At 34.5% G+C, this 26,025-nt stretch overlaps 1 protein-coding gene across 1 annotated transcript; it reads left to right on the top strand.

Moving 5' to 3' along the window:
- Positions 1 to 1,050: 1,050 nt before the first annotated feature.
- RGS21 (regulator of G protein signaling 21) lies at positions 1,051 to 20,331 on the top strand (the record flags this gene model as incomplete). The annotated part of the gene is made up of 3 exons (XM_084245556.1): positions 1,051 to 1,192; positions 4,956 to 5,122; positions 20,128 to 20,331. The coding sequence occupies 3 exons, from the start codon at positions 1,051 to 1,053 to the stop codon at positions 20,329 to 20,331; spliced, it is 513 nt and encodes a 170-aa protein (XP_084101682.1).
- Between the last annotated feature and the right edge of the window lie 5,694 nt (positions 20,332 to 26,025).

Here is a 26,025-nt window from a genome sequence, read left to right as displayed (position 1 = left end):
GAGGGAGCACAGTCATCCCAACACAAATTATCAAAAATGCAGCAAATTACAGGAAGTAATAGAATATAAAACATAGAGTTAGCGTCATACTACTATATTTAAGATTAGTCACTTTGATATGGAAATAAAAATTTTTACAAGAATGACTAGATATGACTCTATTTTATTAGCCATCATTTTAATAGAAATCTTTAATTAGACCATCCCTTTCCATAACCTAAGTCATTTGCAAATCATAGCTACATAATCCAGGATTTTTTTGCTGGGTAGCAGATGTTTTTTTTTTTAATGGATGGAGGCTTATTTCATCAGGATCTTTGTTTATTAAGGGGAATAATACATGATATATTTGCATCTCAAAAAATTAATCTCTTAAACTTGATTTATTATGTCTGTATCATATCCCCAAAAGTATACCTTCTTCAGAAGACTTAAGTCTATAAATTTTTTCACTGCTTTGGAAAAGATATTACTCTGTTATGACAGATTCCTAGATTTACATAAATCAGTTGAAACCTGGAAGCATACCAGTCTAAGGAGAAATAAAGGCTGTCTCAGAGTGGGGTAAGGACTTCTCAAACTACTATAAATAAACATTTTCAAGATCACCACATGTTAGAAATCATTAATCAAAACTTTTAAAAACATTTTGAGATGCATAATTATGAAATGAAAATTTCATATACTGTGAAAACTTAGAAAATAGTTCATTCATCAACATTGCTATCATCCCGGCTTTTGAGGACCAGGCTAGACTATGCCACATAAATGAATGATTAATACATTTATTTTTGAGAAGAAATTCACTATCATTCCACAGAACCATGAGCAATATCCCTCTTGTGCCTTTTTTTGAACTGGAGAATTTGAAAATATTAACTGGTCAGATTAATAAATAATTTTTAGATTTCAAATTATATCCCACTTTGTGTTGTTCTAGCTGTAGAAAACATTATATAATTATATATGGAAGCAATTATATAATTTTTGTTGACCTTTTGCAATTTGATTAATGATGCAAAGCTCATTAAATGATGTAATTAAGCAAATATGCATAATTCAGTATTAGTACAGGCTATAGACGAAAAAGATCACAATGCTATTGACAAGGGTAGATGTTGTTTTCACAGATCACCAAGGACAGAAGGAATGGCATGGTCTGAAAATATGGACACACTTTTAATGAACCAAGGTAAGATCCAACTAACAGTTGGTCTTAAACTACAATAATTAAAAAACAAATCACTTAAATCTGAAAGTTGTTGACATATAAAGTGTGGGTTTAAGCTGTATTTGAAATATGGATTTTCAACAATCATGCACATATTTAAAGGCCCAAAGTCTAAGTGAAATTAGGTTGGGCTTAAAATAAGACAGCATCATAGAAATTGCAAACATTAAAGCAAAAAGAAAACTCCAAATAGCAAATGAGAAATGTCATTCTTTAGACTCATTATCATTTGGAGTATACAATGACTATTTTTGTTACAAGCTAAAAGCATACAAATCATTGAAAATTTGAAAGTCTGAATAAATAACTTATTTTTCACATCCTATGGACTAAAATAAAGTTTTCAAAGTAATTATTCCAACTGAGTTACTCTTTTTTTAGTAAATACAAAAAGCATTGAAATGTATGGTATATATCAATATATACTATTGTTGTGTTCATATGTATTTACATTTAATATGAATGTTTAATAAGTAATTTGGGTCTAATGTAAATAAAATATCCCAGATTAGATACAAAATAGCCATTTACATAGGAATCTAGACTTATGTTTTCTTTATATTATAGCAGTTCATCACATTCAGGAAAAAATGACATTATAAAAATATATATAGAAAATGGAAAAAAAAAAAAACAACACAGTACTGTTTGTACTAGCCAAATATTATTTCCATTTTAAATTAAGTACCAGAATACTAGAAAACATGAGAAAGCAGAATATTCTTCCTAATTGTTTACTCATGTATAAAGTTAGATGAAATTATACTTTGACTTTATTATGATTTTTAAATAAACCATCCCTAGAGCATAAACATAAAATAGTCCACATAAGTGCTAGAACCCAACTAAGCACATATAGTAATAACATCAAGGATGAATGCATTTTGGTAAGCTTTAAAGGGTGTTTTTCTTTCTTCATAAGTATTAATACATAACCAATGGAAAAGACCAGGCTTCCTGAAAACCCCAGGAAAGTCTCTCTGTAGATAGTGACGTGGCTGGCTTCATATAAGGCAGTTCTATGGGACAGTATGATGGAGCAGTAATGGGAGGTATTGGGATAAAGGAAAATGCTTTAATCTGCATACCTCCTAGGATTTTATATTTCAATCCCACACAAAGTAGAAAAGTTGATGATAGTCTCACCACCTATTGCTGACTTATTCCACTTTCAGGCCCTCTTGGATTTAACCAGGAAGCATTCCACCCTTTATGTATTGTATGTATTCTAAAGTCACATACACTGAAAATCCCCATGTGCATACAGAAGAGTATTTAAATAAAATCTTATGTCTAAAACCTAGGTTTTGCTGTCTCTTCTATTTCATTATGTCCTAATTTAAGGCACAGGGCAGGGAGAGGAAAAAAGATGATATTGTTATTTTTAGAGTAGTCTTTTTTTACATTTGCAGGATGGATGAATATAGTAATAGTTTATTGTAAATTCCCAACTTTCTAGGGTACATTTGGATAATCCTTACTGGGAGAAAGTTTCATACACCTTAATGACTCACATATGAAGTATTGCCAGATGTGAATCTACAAAATTCCTTCAGAGTTATGAAAGAATACATTTTCCTCTCCAAAAAATAGATTTTAGCATAAATTCTCTTCAGACCCCTCAAATTCATCATCTTTTGGACCAAACTCATGGAAAATTTTAATTGACTGTTACTAAGAGAATTTTTATAGCTTAGATTGGTGTCACAAGCTTCATGGGTGTATTTTTAAATACAATAAATGTGCAGTTAATTGAATTTTTTATAGTGCTCACATATTAACAACATCCACACTCTCCAATATTTCTACTGAGAATTTTAATTGGTACCTGATAACCTTTTGCAATGACTTGTTATTTCAACTCTATTTTGAATATATTAAAAAAACTTTGTCAAATCTATTTTTAATCTAGTGTTTTCAGACACTTTAATCTCCACGAAGCCCTTTTCTATTTTCTATCACTAAATTTCATTTTGTTTCTTACCTGCAGCAAACAACTGACGCAGGCCCTTTTCCAGTAAACTTTTCTGCTATATTTTCTTTTACTCTAGTCAATTTGTTCCATTCCCCTGACTCGCCAGAAACGTCTATCTCTCTTCTCTGAAACCTGAAGGGTCAGTTTTCTGAGAAAGGCAAGAGCTCTTAGGGGAGAGCAGCCTTGAGGACAGGCAAAGGAGGCCCTTGTGGCAGGTGGAGGAGAAAACCACTGAGGTTTGTGAAGGCAAATCCTTCTGAGTGGTAAAAGCTCGGACATTTTCCTCTTCAGAGAGACAATCAGCCTCAATTACAGCCAGGTGCTACCAGGAAGAGGGGCCGAGTACAAAACTGAGTAATAGGAACTTGAGGTACTGACTTAGCTTGTTCAACAATCGTAATCTTTCATTAGGTGGTCTTTCTAACCTGCTATTGAGACATGCACTCTTTTTTAACCTGGTTATATATATTTTTAGGTAATGTTGGTTTAAACACTATATATGATTCAGAGATACAGGCTCATGCCTCTTCGGATGTGTGTGGCTCACACATACAACACACCCACCACCAAAGAGCTATAATCCTCCTCTATAATCCATTGGGACCCTCCCCACTTTAGTACCCACTTCCCACCCTCCCACCCTCTAGTACCTCAATTCTACACTCAGATTTCTGGGGAATGTTTTTGTTTAGTTTTGTCTGTTCCTTTGTTTCTCTTAAACATATTGAACCCCAAAAGTTTTAGCAAGAATTATCTTTTCAAATGAGTTCTAGGTATAAAAAGTAGAGAGTTGCAGTGTACATTTTGATGAGGAAAGTGAAGTGGTCAGGAATTCAAATATCTCTGGAAGCAAAGAATAATAAATATGAAAATTTTATGAAAGTAAAAGAATGGGGAGAGGTGTGATCTAGGGAAATTCCAAACTGCAAGCACTGTTAGATTGAAAAAATATGTATATACTAATCTAAACACACCTGCAAGTGGGGGACTCAGGGCTGTCGCTGGTAAAAAGGTTTTGGAGAAATTGTGCTGGGGATAATCCTGGGGTCGGGCAGGTGGAAAACACCTGCCTATACTAAGAGCAAGTACCAGGAGAAAGAATGGTAGGAATAAATCAGCATTGTTTTCCTTAAGGTAACACTGGACAAAACCCCTTTTATTTGCTTCCTTGAATTCAAATTGCCCATCACCACATAAAGGGGAGAAGCCTTCAGACCAATTATCTTGCTAGTTACTTATTTCTAGTTTACATGTTAGAGTTGCCCAATATATTCACACCAAACTAATACATGCAAGCCCTTCCTTCTTTGCTGTAAGGTCAACTTCTTAGCGTCAAATTATATTTCTTCACCAACTCAAAGCAACAAATACATTCTTACTCTCAGGTTAGCAACAATATGATTATCATGACCAGAGCTCGGTGCAGTGGGTCTAAAACTCACAGTTCATGGGATTTCCTATAAGTAGCCACCATGAAGATTTTCTCCTACACATAGCTCCTAGACTTTCCAGAGGAAGGCAAAAGTACAGATTTTCTTCATTAATGGAGCCAATGGTAGATTTATTTTGTGTTTATGATTATTCATTCAACAGAAGATATTCTCATGATGAAAACTAAAACATAAATATTATAGTTACAGGAATGATAAATATTTGCCATGGAATACTCAAATGTATATGCAGTGTACACTTTCTGGTCATATTCCTTTGCTATATGATCGACAAAAGTTTCTCTTATATCTTTCATAGCTGGTTTAGACGCTTTTCGAACATTTCTAAAATCGGAGTTTAGTGAAGAAAATGTCGAGTTCTGGCTTGCCTGTGAAGACTTCAAGAAAACCAAAAGTACAGAAAAAATTGTTTCCAAAGCCAAGATGATTTATTCTGAATTCATTGAAGCTAATGCCCCTAAAGAGGTGAGTAAAATATTCCACGATAGTATCATCCCCGAGCAAATTTGCTTTCAATTAAAAGGCACTAAATCCATCTAAAGGGAAATCAAGTTGTCACTATAACTCAAGTAGAAAATGTCTGTAAACTGCAATAGAAGTTCCTTAAGTGGGTCCTCTGTTGTTCACTGTTTCAGCAAACATTTTTCAATACCCTATTTGGAATTGGGTATGCCCTATATTTCTGTTTTCTTAGCCCAACATGCAGGTTCTTGAAAATTACTAATATCTCAAAATAAATAACTCTACAGTTAACCCTACAGAAAAGCTACTTCAATATGCATTAGGAATTTAATTTCACTTTCATTTTTTCTTTTGGCAAATTATGGACAACAATGAGGAGTAGAATTCTATAATTAAAAAAAAATGTCAGGGAAAACAAATAACCACTAACCAACAGGATAAATTCCTCACTTTTAATATTTTGGAAGTCCACATTATGACATGTAACAACATTTTATTTTGCCAAAGAAGGGTTGTTTACCTTTACTGCCTTGGTAGTGAAAATGAACCCAAAAAGTGAGGCATTTATCCTAAGTGGTCAGGATCTGCCTGTGCTGTGTTTAGATCAGGAAAAAAGAAAAGGACTTAGAGAGAAACTTGGAATTGATTCTGATAACAGCCCCCAGAAGTATTTTCTGTATGTCACATCTCATTTACAGGTGATTTAATTTCTAGAACCAAAATCATGATCATACTCCACAAACCACTTTAACATTCAGTTTTAAAGCTAGAAAAACCTTGTATTTTATATTTATTTGATTTTTCATTGAATATATCATATAAGCAAAAAGTTTCATTTTTATTTTTTTTTAATATTTATTTTTGCATACAAGAACTGGGGTGTAGGCCATAGGTGTGGGGGTTGAGAGGATTCACCAGAGACAGAGTGAGGAGCAGAACAGGCAGATCTACTGAAATACACTGCTGAGGGGAGCAGTGAGCAAGACAGGAGACGTCTGCTGCACCATGTGGATATCTCCCTGCCCGGGGATAGAACTCATGCCGCAGTGTCTGGTAATAGCTTGATAGTGCAGACACTTTAACCACTGCACCACCCTGGAGGCCCTATGCAAAGAGTTTTATGGCATAAATAGTAAACAGAAAGCTACATTAAACTATCTGTATTGACTATAAGTAAAAAGGGTAAGTCACCTTCCCCACAGAGTACTGATATCCTCATAGGCAAGTTACTGTATTTTTTTCATCTCAAATTAGGATTCAGAGAATGAAAAAAAGTTTTTGTTCTTATGTAGACAGAATAGATGAAGATCAAACCTTTCAGGAAATCTAGGGCATGAAGTTGCCTTATCAATTCTTCAAGTTTTCGATGGACATATATTACTGCTACATATTGACCTAACACAAGATTACAGACAGAAACTGCTAAAGCATGACCTGGAATTCATAGGGGGAAAAGAAAAGACTTTAATTCCTGTGGAGCTATTTCAACATGCATTTCCCAGTCGCCATCTAAGAATCAATAAATAATCCTGGAAAATTGAAAATGTAGTATATAAGATTTGTCAAGTTGATTAATGTCTCATGCCCTAACAGGCTTTGAAATCAACTCTTCAGAATACCCTATTTATTATGATATTGGTTGGAAAGTCAGATTATCTTCTTCTTATGAATTGATCTAATTAACAGTGATCGTTTTAGGGTAACATTCAAAAAAATTATGGAAAATCTTCTAATACAATCTAATAAAATTATTTTAATTATAGCTGAGTTCAGACATACTATATAATAAATAGTTTTGACAAATGAGCTTTATTTTCTTAATTTTTTGTTCCATAATATATGTATATAGTAATAATTAAAATAGTAGTTATTATTTTAGGATTTAAAATTTTATCGATTTTTTATAATTTGTCCATCTAATTAATTTTTACTAAATAAAACATAATTAAATTATTGGCTGCTTTTCAAGTAATAGATTATATTGTCTCCTTGAAGAAGAGACAATTTTTCTATTGTCTAATAGAATACACACATACACACATATTTGAAATAGTCATTATAATTTGTTCTATTTGCCATTAATTATTCCCAATTCAAATTACTGAAGGGCATTTGCTTTTTATATCGTATACCAATTACAGTCTTCAAGGTATTTCTTTGTAGTCTATCAGCTATACCTTTAATATAGTATAACTTCTAGTATGTTTATTTATTTTTTGAGTGCCTATTCCCACAATGAAATGTCAAAGTGAAAGGAAAGATTGACATGTAATAAAACCAGTCAAATACACAACAGACAATGTAATAATGAAACCACATTTATAGTTTTTTATTCCCACTGTGGGAAAAAGTGATTAAATATAGAGAGTTCAAGGCTGGATTGCAGAGCTTTTCACGCATGAAAAAGGTATGGCATGAAATATACATTCATCAAAAGAACAAGTGAGGAAAGAATATTTCAGACTGAGGGCACAGTGGTGTAGCATAGATGTGCAAAGTTCCCTAATATTATCCAAAAATTATGAGCATTTTGATACTGCTAATGAGTTTGGATATGAGGTAGTAGCAGAGACTGAGGGTGGGATTTATCAACTACCCAGACTTAACAAGACTAGGTAATATATTTGATATGGAGGTTGGAAATTGATATTCATAAATAGAAAATTAATTCAAGAATGATGTTCACAAGAACATTCTCCATTTGTTCTATTTAATTATAGTTGTATAACTGACTCATAAAAAATCAAATTATAAACAATTTCCTTGGCAGATTCTTAAAATAAAGAACAATAAAAAGGTCATCTTATCCAGATGTCCATTAAATTCCATTTGCCTTCTCTTCAAATTCTTGTGTTTTTATTTCCTCATCTAAAAACCTGTTAGCATGACTTAATAATTTTTAATTGACACAATTAGACAAAACTTACTGAGCAGTCCTGTCTATAAATCGACATGACTAATGGTTCTCAGTTTCTAGTTCTAACAGGCAACCATTGCACACAAAGACTAAACACTGAGGTCTCTATGAGATAATAATTGCAACTGAACTTCACATGAGTGTCACTTTTGCTCCGGTTTCTACACTTGTGGAGAGTATAAGCTAGTGAAAAACCTAAAATCTGGAGAAAACTAAACCTAAATTCACATTCTGACTCCCTCAATTGTGTGATCTTAAGCTTAACTAGTCCATCTCTTTCAGCCTGTTTCCTCACGTAAAAATGCATCCATTTTTTAAAAAGCATAATATAACCACACAGGACAGGTAAGAGTGATGAAGGGAGTCATGTGTCTACAGTTTACATCATTCAGAAGAGTTTTGAAACATTTTTCCCTTTTTTTCTTTAAATAAGTCATGCAAAGTGTTCATGAATCAACTTGAAAGCAACAGTAGCTAACTTCTAAGAGCATATGAAGACAATCAATTTTAGAAGACTTGGCAAAGATATATATATGAACGTGTTATTGAGACATGTTAGCAAATCATTAGTTTCAAATAAAAAGAGGTATTCATTGAGAGAATTACACCTGAAGAGGTTCAGAAGAAAATACTGTAGGAAAGAATAGGCGTAAGTTGGAGATTTTAACTAGGTGATTTGAAAAAAGAAAATTATTTGACAAGCAATATGACTTTTTTACTTTGCCCACAGTAAGAAACTGTGAGTGGTAAAGAAAAAAAAATTCTTAACATTGTATTCATTCTTCTTTCAATTTAGGCCACTAATTTTATTTTTATTTATTTATTTATTTATTTATACAAGCACTGGGTACAGTCAGAAGCACGGGAGGGTGAGAGAATTCACCAGAGCCAGAGCGGGGAGCAGAACAGACAGACTGACAAAAGTACACTGCTGAGGGGAGCAGCGGGCGGGGCAGGAGAGATCTGCCATGTGGGACCCTCACCCGGCGGCCGGGGATGGAACCGGCGCTGCAGAGGCTGCGGGTAGCTTCGCAGCCCAGTGCTCAACCGCTGCGCCACCGCGGAGGCCCAAGGCCACTAATTTTATAATATTTGGTAATTTCCAAGAAAAATATATTATTTGGTTTCAAGACAAAGTAAATCTTCAAAAATTTGAAGTAATATTTTCATATTAAGCTAGGATCTTGATGTATTTTAATATTTATGTCATTTTTATATACTTATATCATTATTCCTTTATATGGGAAAAAAATTGATCAAGGTAGAAAATATGCAAATAAGGAGAAAATTGTTTATATTGACTGTTGTTCTGTGATATTAGAAAATGTGCCAAATCATGTCAGAGTATAATGTTTAAAAATTATGTAAGTTCATCTTCATTTTAGTATCTAACCAGGAACAAATATAATTGATATTTTTTAAGTCATAAAATATTTTTATAAGATTTTTTAATTCTTAAATGTATTTATCAACTGTGAGGACAATATAACTCATAAAGCAAAAAGACGCTAGTTATAAAGGAGAAGACATCCCAATTGGTCAGTGCATTATACTTTTTAAATATTTGTGTCTGGACTTTTGCTTTTATTTTTAGTGTAGTTCAATGGTATTCATTGGCTCATATTTTATTTTCCATCAATAAATACTTATTCTGTTCCTTCTATTCACTTTGTCTTACAAGACAAAGTCCCTCTATGGAAGGGTAGATCAGCTTAGGCAGGAGAAAAGATAATAGACACGGATATCACAATGTGATGTGAAACAGCCAGGTCTCCATTAGGAAATGAATGAAAACAAAATAGGTTGACACTGTGGTTTAGTTCAAAAGAAAGTTTCAGTTGAAAAATGAAATTTATAGAACTAGAAAAAAAATAGCAAAGCAAGAAATGATTAAAAGCAAAAATAAATATTTACTTAAAAGGATCTAATGCTTTACTAGTAGTGAGAGAGGATATTGGGAAAGGTTTTTATTTTAAATAAGCTTAGCTTTAAACTGAATCTTAAGGGGAATAGTTATATGAATTATTGGTAGAAAGAAACCCACTAAAATGTACACTGAGCCATATTCCTGATATTACTATAATGTCAGGTTGCTTTTTTTTTTTCCGTGTTGTAATCAGAGTATTTCTTTGCATTTGTAAGTGCCACATCCCCAGTGTGTTGATGCCATTTTGAGACAGTGTTAGCATGCTGACCAAGAGGTACCAAAGAACTGAAACTGCTAAGGGGTACATGCTCCACAAGGGGTAAGGTCATCCATGCACACAGAGGCAAAGGAAGCATTCTCTTAGCATGGAAGATTTTTAACAGAATTGGTGTGCATAGGAAGAGAGAGGAAAAAAAGGATTTCAAACAACATTTCCCAATAAAACTCTCCAAAATTAAATTCCCTTGTGAGGAAATACCCAGTCACATAGGCTCAGCCCGAAGCAGGCTGCTGAAATCCAAACGCTTGCCACAAATCTAAGGTACCTACTATTAGGTAACCACAGGAAAAGGCGTAGGCAGTTCTCAGTGAGCTGGAACAGAAAGAGAGACACAAAATTCAAAATATACCACATCAAGATAAGGACTGCTGTTTTCTCCAGGAAGGATAAGGAGCAGTCTTGCCCACATTTCTCTCACCCATGTGTCTCTTCTTAGTATTTCTTCCCAGTATCACTTCCAAGAATCTACATTTCTCTCCTCCACACATCTCTTCCCATGTGTTTCCTCCAAGTTGCCCACCTCATGTGTCTGTCTCCCATCTAAATATCCACCTTGCTCCCAGCCAGCTGTCTCCCATGCAGAAAGTCCAATTCATGGCATATTGTGACTTGTACTCCAAGGAGATTGCATGTAAGTTGAGCTGGAAGAAACAGTACCTCCCCTGTCATGAAGGTGTATCTCTGACAACAGAGCTGCCCCACAAGCAGCTGTTTGCCAACAGTGCTCCCCAACTATAGAATCGTTTCCAGATATTGTTTTGTACACTAACTGATAGTTGAATGCCTATCATATGCCAATCACCATGCTGATGGGCTCAGAGCAGAGTCCCTAAAGAGGGAAAGCTAAACATTTTCATGGAAGTGTTCAGTTATAGGGAAATATAGGGGACATGGTAGCACAGATCAGGGAAATCCAAGTCTATGGGATCAGGAAATAAATCTCAAAAGAAGTAATTGGTGACCTTTGACCAGAAATTTGCATGTAGAGAGAAATAAGACAAGGTAGACACAGCAAAGGAGAGGAAGAGAAAGAAAAGTCCAACAAAGGACCACCCAGGACCTAAAAGGATGGTCCAGTAGCAAAGGAAGCCAAGCACTGAGGGTCTCAGAGTGCAAACGGAGGCCCCCATACTTCCGGGATACCAGTGATTTCTGCATCATGTTTATTTAATCTTAATATTGACTGGACCTCTTAAAAGGAAAGAGGTGACTGTGTGGAGGACTAAAGAGGAAGAGAGAGAGAAAAGTAGGAAGAGGAGGGCAGGGGTAATGAAAGAAAAGCTGAGCTAAAGAATGTAACATCAGCAAGGTGTTTTTACATGAACTGTCTCATGTGACCATCACAGTCACTGTCTTGGGAGGTGTTACAATCACCCACATTGTTCAGTGGTAAGATGAACTGAGCCTCAGACAGAAAATGATGAGCCTGGGATCCTTAAAATACACAGATCATGAGGAGGGACGTCTCCTGCACATGATTTTAGGTATCAGATGTCTTTCTCTAGATCTACTACTAATTTTGAAATGCCCTTGAAACAGCCTGGAAACTAATGTTTATGCTAAAGGCAAAAGCATAAAATTATCTTGTCACAGACAGTCTACCTTTCCTTCAATCAATTTCTCACATTCTCTCTAATTTGTATATCTTCTTAAACTATGAAGCCCAGGTTCAAATATGGCATCAGGAGGGGGAAAAATGTGGCAGGGATATTTCTTCTAATAATTTGCAGTATCACGTTGGTCCTCATGGTTGCTGCATTTCAACTCAAAAATAAAGTGCTCAGGCATTGTTTTCAACTTCCTCACCTCCCTGGGTCACATAAGTTAACCTCGGAGGAGAATGTTGGGGGTTGGTAAAGGAAATCAGTCACTCTGGCTGCCTGCCAGTTGTTTCAGATAACTCTAACCTTTGTAGATCTATTTTTAGATAACTGTATACGTTTGGTTTTATACATGGTGATTGCATATGTGATGATTTCTTTCATTTCTCTTGCCCAGTTGATGTTAATACTGCCTCCCAACTCATGCCATCTCTGCCTCCAAAGCCATTCATAACAAAAAGGACACAAGTCCTCCCAGAGATGGATTCATTCTAGATGCCAGAAACTTGACTATTGGCAACTTTAATAGCTACCCTGAAGACCATTTTTCAACATATCCATTGGTCTTTAATGATGCCAAAAATGAAATAATACTAGAGGTGTTAATGGTGATTAAATAGAATTATGTAGCCCCAAACATGATTATGGATGGTTTTAATTTGAGTAGTAATTTTTCAGCTCTGCTGTGAATGAAGTGTAAGATGCTGCCTGATCTATTTTAGCAGGCGTTTTACATATGCGTGCTCACACCCTTTACATAATGACAGTCTCCTGCTCCACTACACATTCCAAAGAGGAAAGGCTAGCCCATTTGCATGTGAGAGCACACTTGAAAACTTTTCATTCAAATTATGTGAAAATATAGGAAGCAAAGCTTAGGGTCACAAGAGAGTCAAAAGGTAGACTTGAAATGTATTCTTTCAGCTAAAATAATTTGCTAAAAGCCAAAAGAATTTAAAACTGCTGGTGTAGAAAAGAGCAATTTGGCTTGCATAACTTGCAGTTAACAAAACCGCAGGAGTATTAAACTATCCTGGATCTTTATGATAAAATTGTTTTTAAACACCCACCACAGACATCATTCACAAGGCAGTCATTTGAATGCAATGGTTTGTTGTCAATGTCAGCTGTGTCAAGGCCTTTTCAAAATTGACAGGATTTAAAAGCCTCTAAATGGTTTGTGATGACATCTCAGCTGTCATTCCAGAAGAATCACAATCCTTCCAGTTGTTCTCTGAGATTGGCAGTGCCGTGGCTCAGAGAGCTAAGATAACTCATGACCTTTAGAAAAAAATGCAAATAAAATACTGTATTTCTCAGAGTCCTTGAAATAAAATGTTTCAAACAAACAAACGTGACTATTCTTATCAGTAAATAATATAGATAGAACTATTTTCACCACTCAATATGCAGTTAAGCTCCTGCTCTGGATCCTGGACAAGCTTAAGAGGCTGAGTACAGTCCAAGCTTCTCTGTGACCCACAAGTAGATCGGGAAGTGCATTGAGATCATTTGGTCAGAAAGTCTGCATCTCTAGGGGGTCACCACCTAGAGGGTCCCTCCAGTCCACCCAACCTCATCATTTCCTCTGTCTTATTTTCTGAGATTGAATGTATCCATGTACCTCTGGTAAAACCCCACTGAAAATGAAATTTTAGAAGAGGGAGAAGTTGGGAGTGCAGACTGCAGACATGGTTGCAGAAATGATTCTGTTAAAGGAATATATGAGTCAGTATATGTGTCCTTATGGTTTCACTTTTTTCCCCTTACTGATGTTTCCAGGAGTCAAGAAGAAAGACCGGGCGCTGTTGATAGCCTATTCTCATACCTCGCCCCATTTCACTTCTTAGGAGCATTTAAGTAAATAGATTATTCTCTCTTAATTGAAATACTATCTTCAATTGACCTCTAGTACTCAATTTCCTCCTCCCTACTGATTTTTTTTTTAATGTTGAAGATTTTTCAGTAGCTTTATTACAAATTAGCAAAGACCAAATTCAAATAGAAAATACTAAATCATCACTTTTTATATTGGCTCACCAAATCATTGTAGATTTCCTTTTCCTTTCTTTCTTTTTTACTTTTTTTTTTTTTGACTGCTCTTTATCTTCTTTCACTGTTCCTGCTCCCAATCCAATATCAGCTATAATGAGGGGAGTCAGTCCTCTTTTTTTTTTTCTGACTCCGTTCACTCTACTCAGAATTTGTTCCAGACCTATGTATTTAAAAGAATGTCTCAAGCTTAGCAAAATCAAGTCTGAGTCCTGATTTTCTGCTCCAAAATTTATTCTAATGGAGTTTCTCCATCTCAGCTAATGGCAACTCTGTTCTATTTGCTCTGGCTGAATAATTGGTAACCACCCCTGATTCTTCCATCAGCACTTCCCGTTATCTCATTTCCAGCATATTTCTAAATCCAGTAACTCTCAAAGATTTTGTTCCTAATCCAAGCTCAAGCTCATAATTATTCAATCACAAGTTCCTTTCATTCTACTTTCTAAATACCTTCAAAATCTATGCATTTCATGCCAATCCCAAAAGCATTACCCAGTTAAATCAGCCATCATTGCCCACCTGAACTTCTCCTGTGGTGTCCCAGTTTTTCTTCCCTTTATCCACACAGATGTTTGTACCACTTGGCAGCTTGTATGTTTTGTTCAAATGTGTTTACATCAACCCCTTACTTAAATTTCTCCACAAATTTCTTAAATTTCTCTGGTTTCACGAAACTTCCTTCACAAGGTCTGCAAGGTTGAAATGACCCAGCACCTCTTGTGTCTCCAGGCTCTTGTCTCTTCCCTCTAGGCTTCACTGGTTTAATTTAGGTCACTCTCCATTTGCAGGTCCTTTCCTTACTCTTCTATAATCATATTAATAATTTGTAGATTGGTTCAAGATCTGATGTCTTTCTGAAAACTTTTCTTTCAGAAAATATAGTTTTCTCCCTTGGATTGGGCTTTCAAAATCTATCTTCTTGGTTGATTTTTCAATCAAGATCTCAGCATAGTTCATAAGCAGCCACTCAATGAAAAAAAAATTTAAATGAATAAATTTTAGGATAACTACAAATAAAGTACTTTTTCAGATGTGTTAGTTTTCACCCCCCCCAAAAAAATGGGGCTAATAACAGTAGTCACTTTAAAATTCTGTGTGTGTGTGATATAAAATAGCCATATAAATAATTAGCATATGAGTACAAATGTACAATAAATGTTAACTAATATTATTTAGAGTTAAATCATCATCTTTAAATTACCATAAGATGGGCCTCCCTGGTGGTGCAGGCAGTTGAGCGTCGCACAGTGAAGCTGTTCGCAGCCTCTACAGTGCAGGTTCGATCCCCACCAGCCAGGGAGAAACCCACATGACGAAGCAGACCTCTCCTGTCTCACTCACTGCTCCCCTCAGCAGTGTATTTCAGTCAGTCTGCCTGTTCTGTTCCCCACTCTGTCTCTGGTGAATCCTCTCACCCTCCCGCACATCTGGCCTGTACCCCGGTTCTTGTATAAATAAATAAATCTTAAAAAAATAAAATGAATTACCATAATATTGTTTTAGAGAAAATGTTATGGCTCAAATGTTATCTGTCATTGGAGAAGACAGAGTCACCAAGGAAAAAATTCTAAGGAGAAAAGACTTGATACAAAATTTGGAGAATGCATAACTGCTCTGCTCATGTTTTGATGGACGCACAGAGAAAAGAAAGGCATGAGTGCAAGAAATAGGGAAAAGATCACAGATAAAAGACAGGTTAATTCCATGTCATGAACTATTAAGTTCTCCTTGTGACAAGTCCTTCTTTGATAACCAAACTCAACACTTAATATCCACAGTAGCCTTTGTAGTCAAGTATATTTAAGCAAGAAACCAAATTTCTTAAGATTTTTAAATCAAAATAATGTATACTAATGAGGAAATTTTTGTGACTTTCCTTCTGTGGTCAGGAAAGATTCCTTGGAGGATATTCAGCTTAACTAAGTCATAAGGGATGAGGAGAATTTGTACAGAAAAAGAATGTGGGGGGGTGAAAAGAATTTTAGATGGTGAAACCGTATAAACGAGAACTTGAGGTGCAAGGTTACTTCAGGAGCAGGGAGTAGCCCAGCTATATGGACGCCACTAAGAACAAAAAGGAGCTGGTAACGAAATGACACATTAGTACAGGGTTAGAAAGCGCTGATGCAGGGCCTCCCCGGTGGTGCAGCAGTTGCATGCTGGGCTGCAAAGCTGTCCACAGCCTCTGCAGCACTGGTTTGATCCCTGGCCCCTGGGGAGGGTCTCATGTGGTGCACAGACCTCTCCTGCTGCACCCGCTGCTCCCCTCAGCAGTGTACTTCATTGTTCTGCCTCTTCTGCTCCCCGCTTTGGCTCTGGTGAGTTCTTTCATCATCCCACACTTCTGTCTGTACCCAGTGTCTGCATAAATAAATAAATAAATCTTTAAAAAAAAAAAATTGAAAGTGCTGATGCCAGGGTAAGATGTTTAAATTTACTCTATAGAAAATAATGGGGTTGCTGCTGAGCATTTATCAGAGGAAAGTGATATTTTGGCAAAATTCAAAGCTATCTATAAAATAGAAGACACTGTAACAAGAATATCAAATATGAGATAAACTCAGGTTTAGAAAAATATTATGTTATAAATGACAAGAGAAAAAGGAGTAGAATGACAAAGTCCATTGTGAAATTATAAAATAAAAGGCACTTTATAATTTTCCTTTTATTTCATGATATATATACTATATATATAATATATTTTGCTCTTTATCTTATATTATAAATATACATGTAATATATACTCTCTCTATATATTTATCTACTGTAAGTGATCAAAGAAAAAGAAATGTCAGAGACGATTTCTATGTTTCAAGCTGGAATAACTTGGATAAAAATAATGACATTTATATAAACATGTGGGGGTGATGTTTTGTCACTGACATGAAGTACAATTGCCAAGACACATTTTCATAAGACTACTGATTATCTCCTGGGAACAGTATATCTGCTTATAACTCAGCTATCAATCGCTGTGTTGGCAGTTCCTTGAGAGAAAAACAGGCATATCAGAAAAATGTGAGGTGTAAGTCTGAGGTACAAGTTTAACATAGTGCAGTAGTCTAAATTATCAGTTTCATGTTGAATGGAAATAGCTCACTTTAAAATTTAACCATGATTGTTAACAAATTTAGAAAAATTTTCACTTTATGTGTGCATTGAGCACATATTTATGGAGTCCTTCTATTGTGCAAGATCTAATGAGGGGCCACAAAATACAAATTATGTTGTAAGTAGCACAAAGTCCTTGGAGAGGCCAGAAAAAGGAAAGGATCCACAAGTAAACTTCACATGGTAGATATTACTGCATTCATCTTCAAGGACATAAAAGACTATGAAAGATTTAGATGAAATAATTGACTTTCATCTAGAGTGGGATGGGATGAAAAATGTTCATAGGTAGCAAAACAAGGAATTTGAGGGGACATCTTCATCTTGATGGGAATACAAAATCCACAAAGAGAAGAAATAATATATAACTTCAGACTACACTGTAAGGACCATGAGTGCCAAAATCAGGATTTTGGACTTTTTAAAAATAGGAAATGGGAGTTATTGCAGGAGCACAGGCCTGGCTAAAACAACAACATACCAGTACTTCACATGGGACACAAATGAACCCTGATGTCAGTGAAAATGTTCCAGATGAATGAACGCCTAAAAGCATTAAGTGGCTAGATTTACCATTATGGAGGATGGAAAGTTAAACATATTGTAGATGATACCATCAAAGAATTAACAGCATTATTAAAGAAGCAAATAGGCAACATATATTCTCATATTCCCACAACACAGGCTGGGATTAATGACAGATTAGTCCTAGATGCTTAAAAATCCACTACCAGCTCTTGAGAATAGTCACTACTCACTGACTCCCCATTAAGGATAGGCCCTACACTAGGTCCATAACTTGGTGTGCCAAGTCCCTGCTCACAAGCTTCAGCATCTTCCTATCAAGATAATGGAAAATTAAGAACTCTTTACCACAGCACATGAGCCCTACAAGCCTTGCTCTGAATTTCCTCTTCCAACCTCATCACAGGACCTTCCTCCCTCACACCTATACTCCAGCCAGCTAAGCAGAGCATCTCCTCAGAACATAACAAAGTCTTTCTTGCACCAGAGATAACTGCACTTGTTGCTGATTTCTGCCAGAAGTGCTTTGCCCAGATTCTCATAAAACTGGCTTCTCATTCTTCAAATTTAAATCTAGAACAATACTGTTATTTAGTTATTGGTTCTTTCCCCAAATATAGGAAGCATTTGCAACATGACAGACACTTAGAAATAATTATGGAATCAAGAAGTGCATGGACCATACCTTTCAATTTTTGTTAACAACTCAGTCAAACACGACCTAGCTTAAGGATGAGGAAGCATGACTCAGAAATATTAAAGTAATTCAAGCACAGTTCACTGAGGTTGTAAGAGTTAGAAGACAAATTTTAAAATTAGCCCAAAGTCTTACTACTCCACATCATCTTCCTGTATAAAAAAGGGGGAAATGAGTCCACATTTTGAGGCCTCTGATGGAGTGAGGACATTTGCTCTAGAAAATTAATGAGGAACCTAAGAGGGTGATCAGAGGAAATAAAGCACAGATGTGTTCTGGGATCACTGAGTAGCAAAAATGCCTAAAGAAAGAAAACATCTGTGAGCTAATGGTGGCCTTTAGATGATTCTTTTCAAAGTAAAACTTGCCTTCTTTTCTTCTTCCTTGAAAATATTTAAATAATTTGAGACTACTTCTCCCATTAGTCCTTAAAATATGACAGATGCCATTATTATTCTCTTTTATAATATGGAAATCAAAGACAAAAGGAAATTAGAACTTGCCTCACTCATATGAATATCAATAAGCAGCTAAGGAGAGAGCTGGTGGCAGATCTGTTTTTTTCAACTCAGTAATCACATTTGTCACTTACAATCTTTCTTTTACCAAACCCCACAATTCTAGTATTTTCACAATTTCCCTTTTCATCAAGACATTTTAGATATATTAAACAAATATGTATTGATCGTTTATTATGTGGTAGATATTCTGCTCAATGCCAGAGAGTGGAATGGTGATGATGACAGACATAGCAATTGTCTTTAGTGAGCTTTAATTTTAAGATTCAAATTCTTTTTGCTCTTTATAACTATCTTCAATTTAATTTAGACAACTTGGATATGAAATTTTCTGCTTCCTAGGATATAGTAGGAATACATGGAGAGTTGGGCCAGTAGCTCAAGAAAGTTGGGACATTTGATATATATTTTTTTTAAGATGTATTTATTTATTTATTTTTAAAGATTTATTTATTTATTTATACAAGCACTGGGGACAGTCAGAAGCGCGGGAGGGTGAGAGAACTCACCAGAGCCAGGGCGGGGAACAGAACAGGTAGGAGGACCAAAGTACACTTCAGAGGGGAGCAGCGGGCGCGGTAGGAGAGGTCTGTCGTGCCATGTGGGACCCTTGCCAGAGGCCTGGGATCTAACCGGCTCTGCAGAGGCTGTGGGCAGCTTCGCAGCCCATCGCTCAACTGCTGCACCACCAGGGAAGGCCCATTTGATATATTTGCAAGTGAATGATGTACTTCAGTTTCACAGCTCTCCATGGGCCCTGCAGGGGCAGGAAGGCTTGGTCTTGGTAAGAAGTCAAGGACATGCACACGCAGAGGAACACAAACATAAGTTCACTTTGTGGGAGCATGGGGGACGATGAAGAGGGCCGATGTTTGGTCCATTTTCACAAACAAAAAGTAACACAAATTTGAATAGAAAGCAGTGTTATGGGAAGTAAAGGGGTGATAGGAAGGCCTGGAGTATGGAAATGGGCAGGTAGAAAGCAACCTAGTAAATTCTATTTATTGTTCTGCTTATGAAAAGTACATTTGAATACAGTTGAGGTTTAAGGTCAAAGTACTAGGGAAAAAAATAAGGGAAGTGGGGAAAAATGTTTAAAACATAAACTATCTTTTTAGCTTTTTCACTTTGCTTTTTCATAATCTCAAAATAATGTTGACCTCAGTTCCCTACCAATGCCCCCTTCTATACCCGGGAAAAATAAATCAAGCAAGTGCTCTGCATTGCAGAAAATGAATTCATGACCTTTGTTCTATTTTGCATCAGATTAACTTTGTGTTTGGAAAACAATTTAAATAATATGTGTGTCTACCATCTGTATAAACTTCGTATACTTTGATTAAACTAATCTAATGATATGCAAACTTATTTCCACAGATTAATATTGACTTCAGTACCAGGGACCTCATCTCAAAGAATATCACAGAACCAACTCTCAAATGTTTTGATGAGGCTCAGAAGTTAATCTATAGTCTCATGGCCAAGGATTCTTTTCCTCGATTTCTAAAATCAGAGATTTATACAAAACTGGTAAATAGCAAACAGGTTGGGAATAATAAAAAATGGTTCCCTTTCTTGTAAAGAAGGTAAATGACAAATACTAATCAGATTATGATTTGGGGAGAAGCAAATTATGAGCTGATAGGAGACAAAGTTCTTAATCACAACAAGACTAAAACGTCTGATATATTTTTGAAATAAACAAACACAATGTACATTGTTTAGGGTTTAGAGAACATTGTTTTTACTCCAACAGAATATATATACACACACACACACATAAATATATATATATATATATACCCCCATATATATAAAGCCTAACTTTCTTTGTCATTTGCTTAGAATTTATTCATTTTATCATTTTTACTCAAAAAATCATATTGGGAGAGTACAAGGGAGATTATAAAGATATATTTTAAATCATAAATGGATATTCTTATGACATTATGAATTCAAGGTACTATATATCTTCATGTTGCTGAGTGGAAGGCTATTTAGCATCGCATGCATGATTTTAAATACTATTCGCATTATTCAAAACTTTACTATTTGTAAAAAGAGAAATTCTGAACCAAAACACAATTCTCTACTGAGTGTGCTGGACTATTCCTATTAAACCAGTCTGCCACATAATAATGGGGAGAGTATCAAAACTGTCATGGCATTAAGATAAATTAAAAAGAAAACTTACAAGAATATATGGATCAAATTTTGTTAAACTATTCCCCTTGGTTCATTTCAATGGCATTACATAAGCATGTTTATAGAAAGGATCTTGATGGTGAAGATTGATTTTCTTATAATAATAATATAAAGGAAAGGGGAGGAATAAAGAGCATGGCTGAGTTCTCATGAAGTTCATGGCAGGGATTATTTCAGAAAATAAAAGGTTATGATAACACTATGTACTTAAGTTCTGGAGTTAAGTATCTATTTGTTTATTTACTGCTAGAACTTGTTTATAAAACTCTATGAAATTTTTAAATGCATTTATTTATTGTACTTTGAGATCCTCCCCAAAACTTTTACATATATATGTATATATAAATGTTTTATGAAAACTATGCATAATTTCATGTCAATGTAAGAAGCTACAATGATTCACCAGGCCTTCCATGTTTTCCTCTTATTTGCACAGATTTATTTATCTTTTGGATAACTCTAATTTGGAAATTATTTGTAATTAAAAAATGAGGAAAAATAGCATGACTTATTTTGTTTCCACAAACTATTCATTTGATAGACAAACCTGTCTCCCCTTCATCATAAAAAATAAACATTTCAGCACATGCAAATGGAATATTCCTTGTTCTCTTGCAAATCTTTAAAGGAAGACAAAACACGACCTGTATGTGAAATGTACAATGTGCATCTTAAAGTGCTCTTAGTGGAAAATTAGATCAATACTTTGCAGGATTTATTTTGTAGTTTTTGACCTTAATTTAGGTTCTATTTGAAAAGTAATTTTGTTAATTATTCCCAGAAATGAAAAAGGACCCTTCATGATTAAAATCATACCTCTCTTTTAGACATGAAAGAATTTAGATTCAGTTATTTCCTAAGGTAACATAGCAGCTAAATGACAGCTGGTAAAAACAGCAATTTCCTCAAGGATGGTGCCACCTGAATCCTTCTTCCTGCAGCAGCTTTTTGCTGAGTCCTGGGAATCTAAATCCCTAGGACTCCTCAGATACTCAGACACTGCTTCTTCCAGTAAATATTCCAATTGTCCTTTTATACTGAGTTATAACTTTCTTTTAGTTAGCATAGACTTTGTGTCCAATGATGGCCTTTTAGGTTTTCTCAAATGATGCCCAGGGAGCCACAAATCAAGCCTTCACATCCACCCTCCCCACCCCAAGCAGGAGATTGTTTGATAGTGCCTAGAAATACAGTAGGAGTCAAAATAATTTACCAATAAATTGGGCCACGGATAGACCCCCGCTCAGAGACACCTCCCCCCCAAGAGCAATCCTACTTCCCACCCTCTCTATTCACTTCCTACCCCAATGGTACAAAAAACAATGGGAAGTTTTAGGGATAAAAGCAATTTCAGGTTTTAGAATACTTCATAGGATTTTTCAGAAAAATATCAGCTGTTTATCTTTCACATGTGGTTCCATTTATTTCTCTTTCACTCCATATGTTATTTTGTTTCATTGATGAGTGATTTTATGGACGGTAATTTTTCATAAACAGAGATAAATGTTCCTGGTAATGTATTTAAATGTTCAATCATTATGTAATGCCATTTTCTAAAAGTATTTACATTAGCTTTAAGAAATGCCGTTCTTACATTAAAAAGTGATTAAAAGAGTAAAGAATTAGTGAAATTATAAGATATTGATACAGATATTACCATCAAATTATAAGATTTTCCCTATCTATATTTTCCTTTTTCTGACAGTTCCTACAAAATATATCTTAAGTCAATTTATATTTGCCCTTCATTAGCTCACTCCCAAAGACGTTAAATGATATCTTCATGAAAGAATCCTAGCTTTTTAAAGATAGTCCATTGTAGAGCTACAACCCATGGTTTTATCTAAAATTTCTTTGAATGTCAAATAATAATAATTCATCGATGATTATTGACTCCTATGTTTATCCAAATAAGGTTTCTTAGATTTGCCTAGAAAGGATTTATTTCAGCCTCAAAATAAAATCAATTCTTTCTGATGTTAGATTACAAAAATCCCATAACTTTAGGTCATTACAAACATGAGCTAGTCTCAAGCTTTTTTTAGTCTGTCTATATGTAAAATTCATTCCACTTACCTTCATTGTTCTACTTTTCTCTATTTTTTTAATTTTTATATGCCCCCATATTATTTTTAGTAAGAATACATGTTGATAAACTAATAGCAAAGAAAAATGCTTTCTGTTTCTATTCCAATATCCTTTCTAGTAAGCATAGTATCCTCTTGGCCTTTTAAACAATAATAGCATTCTGGTCCATAGCTTTAGAGAATAGTCTATATTTCTTTCCTGAAATCAAGAAAAGTTCAAGTTCATGAAATTTAATTGAATTCACCTTCCTTTTGTCTCAATGAAACTGATTGACTAATCTCAAAATGTAGAATATTTCCTAACATAAGCAATCGATAGGAATCATTGCTGGGAAACTAAAGAGACCATTCTGAAAAAAAGAAGGAAAGAAAAGAAAAGAACTTTCCTTTAAAAAACAACTATAGATAATTTGGTCTCCGTATCACTAAACTTCATACATTTATTTCCTATGCAAAAATTCTATCTCTAGCCTTCATCCACAGAATCCCAGCAAAACAGCTTCACCCCAATTATATCTAATGCAAGTCTGATTTGCTTCCCAACCACAAGTCATGTAATTTATTTCATGGTTATGCCAATTAATTTAAAGTGAACTCTTCACAACTATGTGGAAAAGGTGGGATGTTGTCACAGCAGTAATCAATTATTATATGAATAAAGAGTCACTCGCTCTATGCTCCTTTCATTGTTTTGTCAGATTTGCCATTGCATTTTAATGGGGAAGCATCAGGATGGAATATTAAGTGATAACTATTTACTTTAGCTGTGCCATTTCAGAGGAATTTTTACATGTTAAATGCAATGACGGTAGTGTGTACTTGATATAAAATACATATGCATAATTAATTCTAATAACGAATAAACACATTTTGCTGTGTTTTCAAGAATAAGAGAATGTAGAAACATAACATTTTTAAAACGATCTCATTTCTTTATGAAACCACTTCATTTTTTTTTCTCCTTGTTTTGTTTAACTGAAAAAACAGGATTGGATTTCTGGTAGAGAGAGAGGAAAAAAATGATGACATTTAATCAGGTTATTGTTTAGCCATTGATTATTTATGCCTGGTGTATATCTGTTAAAGTTAAATGTGAATATTTCTGAGAAAGGAAAACTGTCTTATTCAGTTCATATTTTTCCCTTGGGTAACGATTTATTTATATTTTGAATATCTCATAAAATATTGCTTCATTTACTTTTATTTTTACAAATAGATACTTTGAAGAAGTATTTCCTTATAAGCCTTTATGTAGTTTCCTTGTTCTGATGCTTTTATTCCTGTGCATTTAGGAATATAAGTTGAATATTTGGATCATTAATTTTGTGACTAATAATGGATTAAGTGTAGAATATAAAAAACTGTTGGTTCTTTTTAAAATCGATAAGAAGAAAATGTTATAGGTTGCATAATGTACACATATTAAATACTCTCACATTTCTTTCATGTAGATTTAAATTAAAATGTCATTTTAAAAGCATCAGTTTAGGCTTTTAAAAAGTAAATATTTTTGTGCATGATGCCACTGAATTATTGTTTTTTTGTTCCACTTTCCAAATATGTCATGTTTACCACAGAGACATAATAATGAATTCAAAATCATAATCATATTTTTCTTACAGCTTATAAACAGAAGACATAGGGGGAATTCCTAGTATTTAGTACAAAAAAAATAAATTTTAAAATTAAATATTCAAAGCAACATTTGTTTAATATCTGAACATGAATTTTTTATGGTAGCATACTAAGATACACTATTAAAAACCAAGAGTACGTCAAGGGAGATTTAAATGTTGAATATGTCATTTTACCTACTAAAAATTTGCTTTTCAACTATTGTTTATCGCACAACAACTCCATAGATTCTTCTACAGTATTTTCTTTTTGCTAGAAGCAGTCTTTTAAAATGAGTAAATAAACCCTAACACTAGAAGGTTAAAGAGTGATTGAAAATTGTAAACCTTGAGCCCTAAGTGTGTTTTAAACCGCATAAGAGTCATTTTCCAAAATGCAGTTTTTAGATTAAGTGGCAGAAGCCAGTGGAGAGTAAAAAGTGGCATAGCCACTTTCAGTAAATTTATAATTTTTTAAAGAAATCAAAGGTTATGTGTATATAAGAACATATATGTATATCCATGTTAGGAACACTTTAAATTTCTGTCTTTTCTTTTTTAAATATTTTATTTACTTATTTTTGCATAGACAAACTGGTCAAAGTGTTAATTATATCAGCTGGTTATTTTTTAAGTCCATATAAATTGTGCTACATAATACCTTCAATTAACTAAGAGTAAAGACTCAGAAAACAAAATAAAAGCAAGTGCTCATCAAATCAGATCTATTTTCTTTCAACAAATCTAAAAAATAGAGGCTAAATATAAGCAAAATACATTTTCTCATCTGTAATTCATTAAAATGTAACAATTAGGCATGAGACTTGAATGGACTTTCTTTAGTCAGTATCAACAGATAATACCTAAATGTTTAATAACTTCTGTCTGACTAGTTGAGTGTTAGATATTTCTTGACTTAACAGTTTGAAATGAGTGGAATGGAAAAACACAGATTTTCAACATCTTCAAAAAGTATATCATACACTGGAAAGACAACAAAATTTGTATAGCAGCTCATAGTTTAAAGTGTTTGCACAGAGAAAATATTTTTTCTATAAAGTACATAATTAAAGATCGTATAAATGATAATGCACCAGAATGTAATGTATGCAAATGTTGATAATTAATATCACCACATATAAAATAATCATAAATCAGCATTCACAGACACAGACACAGACATTAAAACAGGATCATCTAAGACTTAACCAAGGACACAGTGAGTTCAGGTATAAAACATGCACTGGCCATCTGCCAGAGAAGGGACAACAGGAAACTCATCCACACATAGAAACCCATGGGTAGAGGACACAGAAAAAAGAAAAAGAAACTAGAACTCACTGGGAAAAGAAACAATGCAAAATATCATC

Source organism: Talpa europaea (genome assembly GCF_964194135.1).
Source record: "Talpa europaea genome assembly, chromosome: 10".
Classification (NCBI taxonomy): Eukaryota; Metazoa; Chordata; class Mammalia; order Eulipotyphla; family Talpidae; genus Talpa; species Talpa europaea.
The sequence above is the reverse complement of the archived record's forward strand: the minus strand, read 5'-3'. Positions and strand labels throughout refer to the sequence as shown.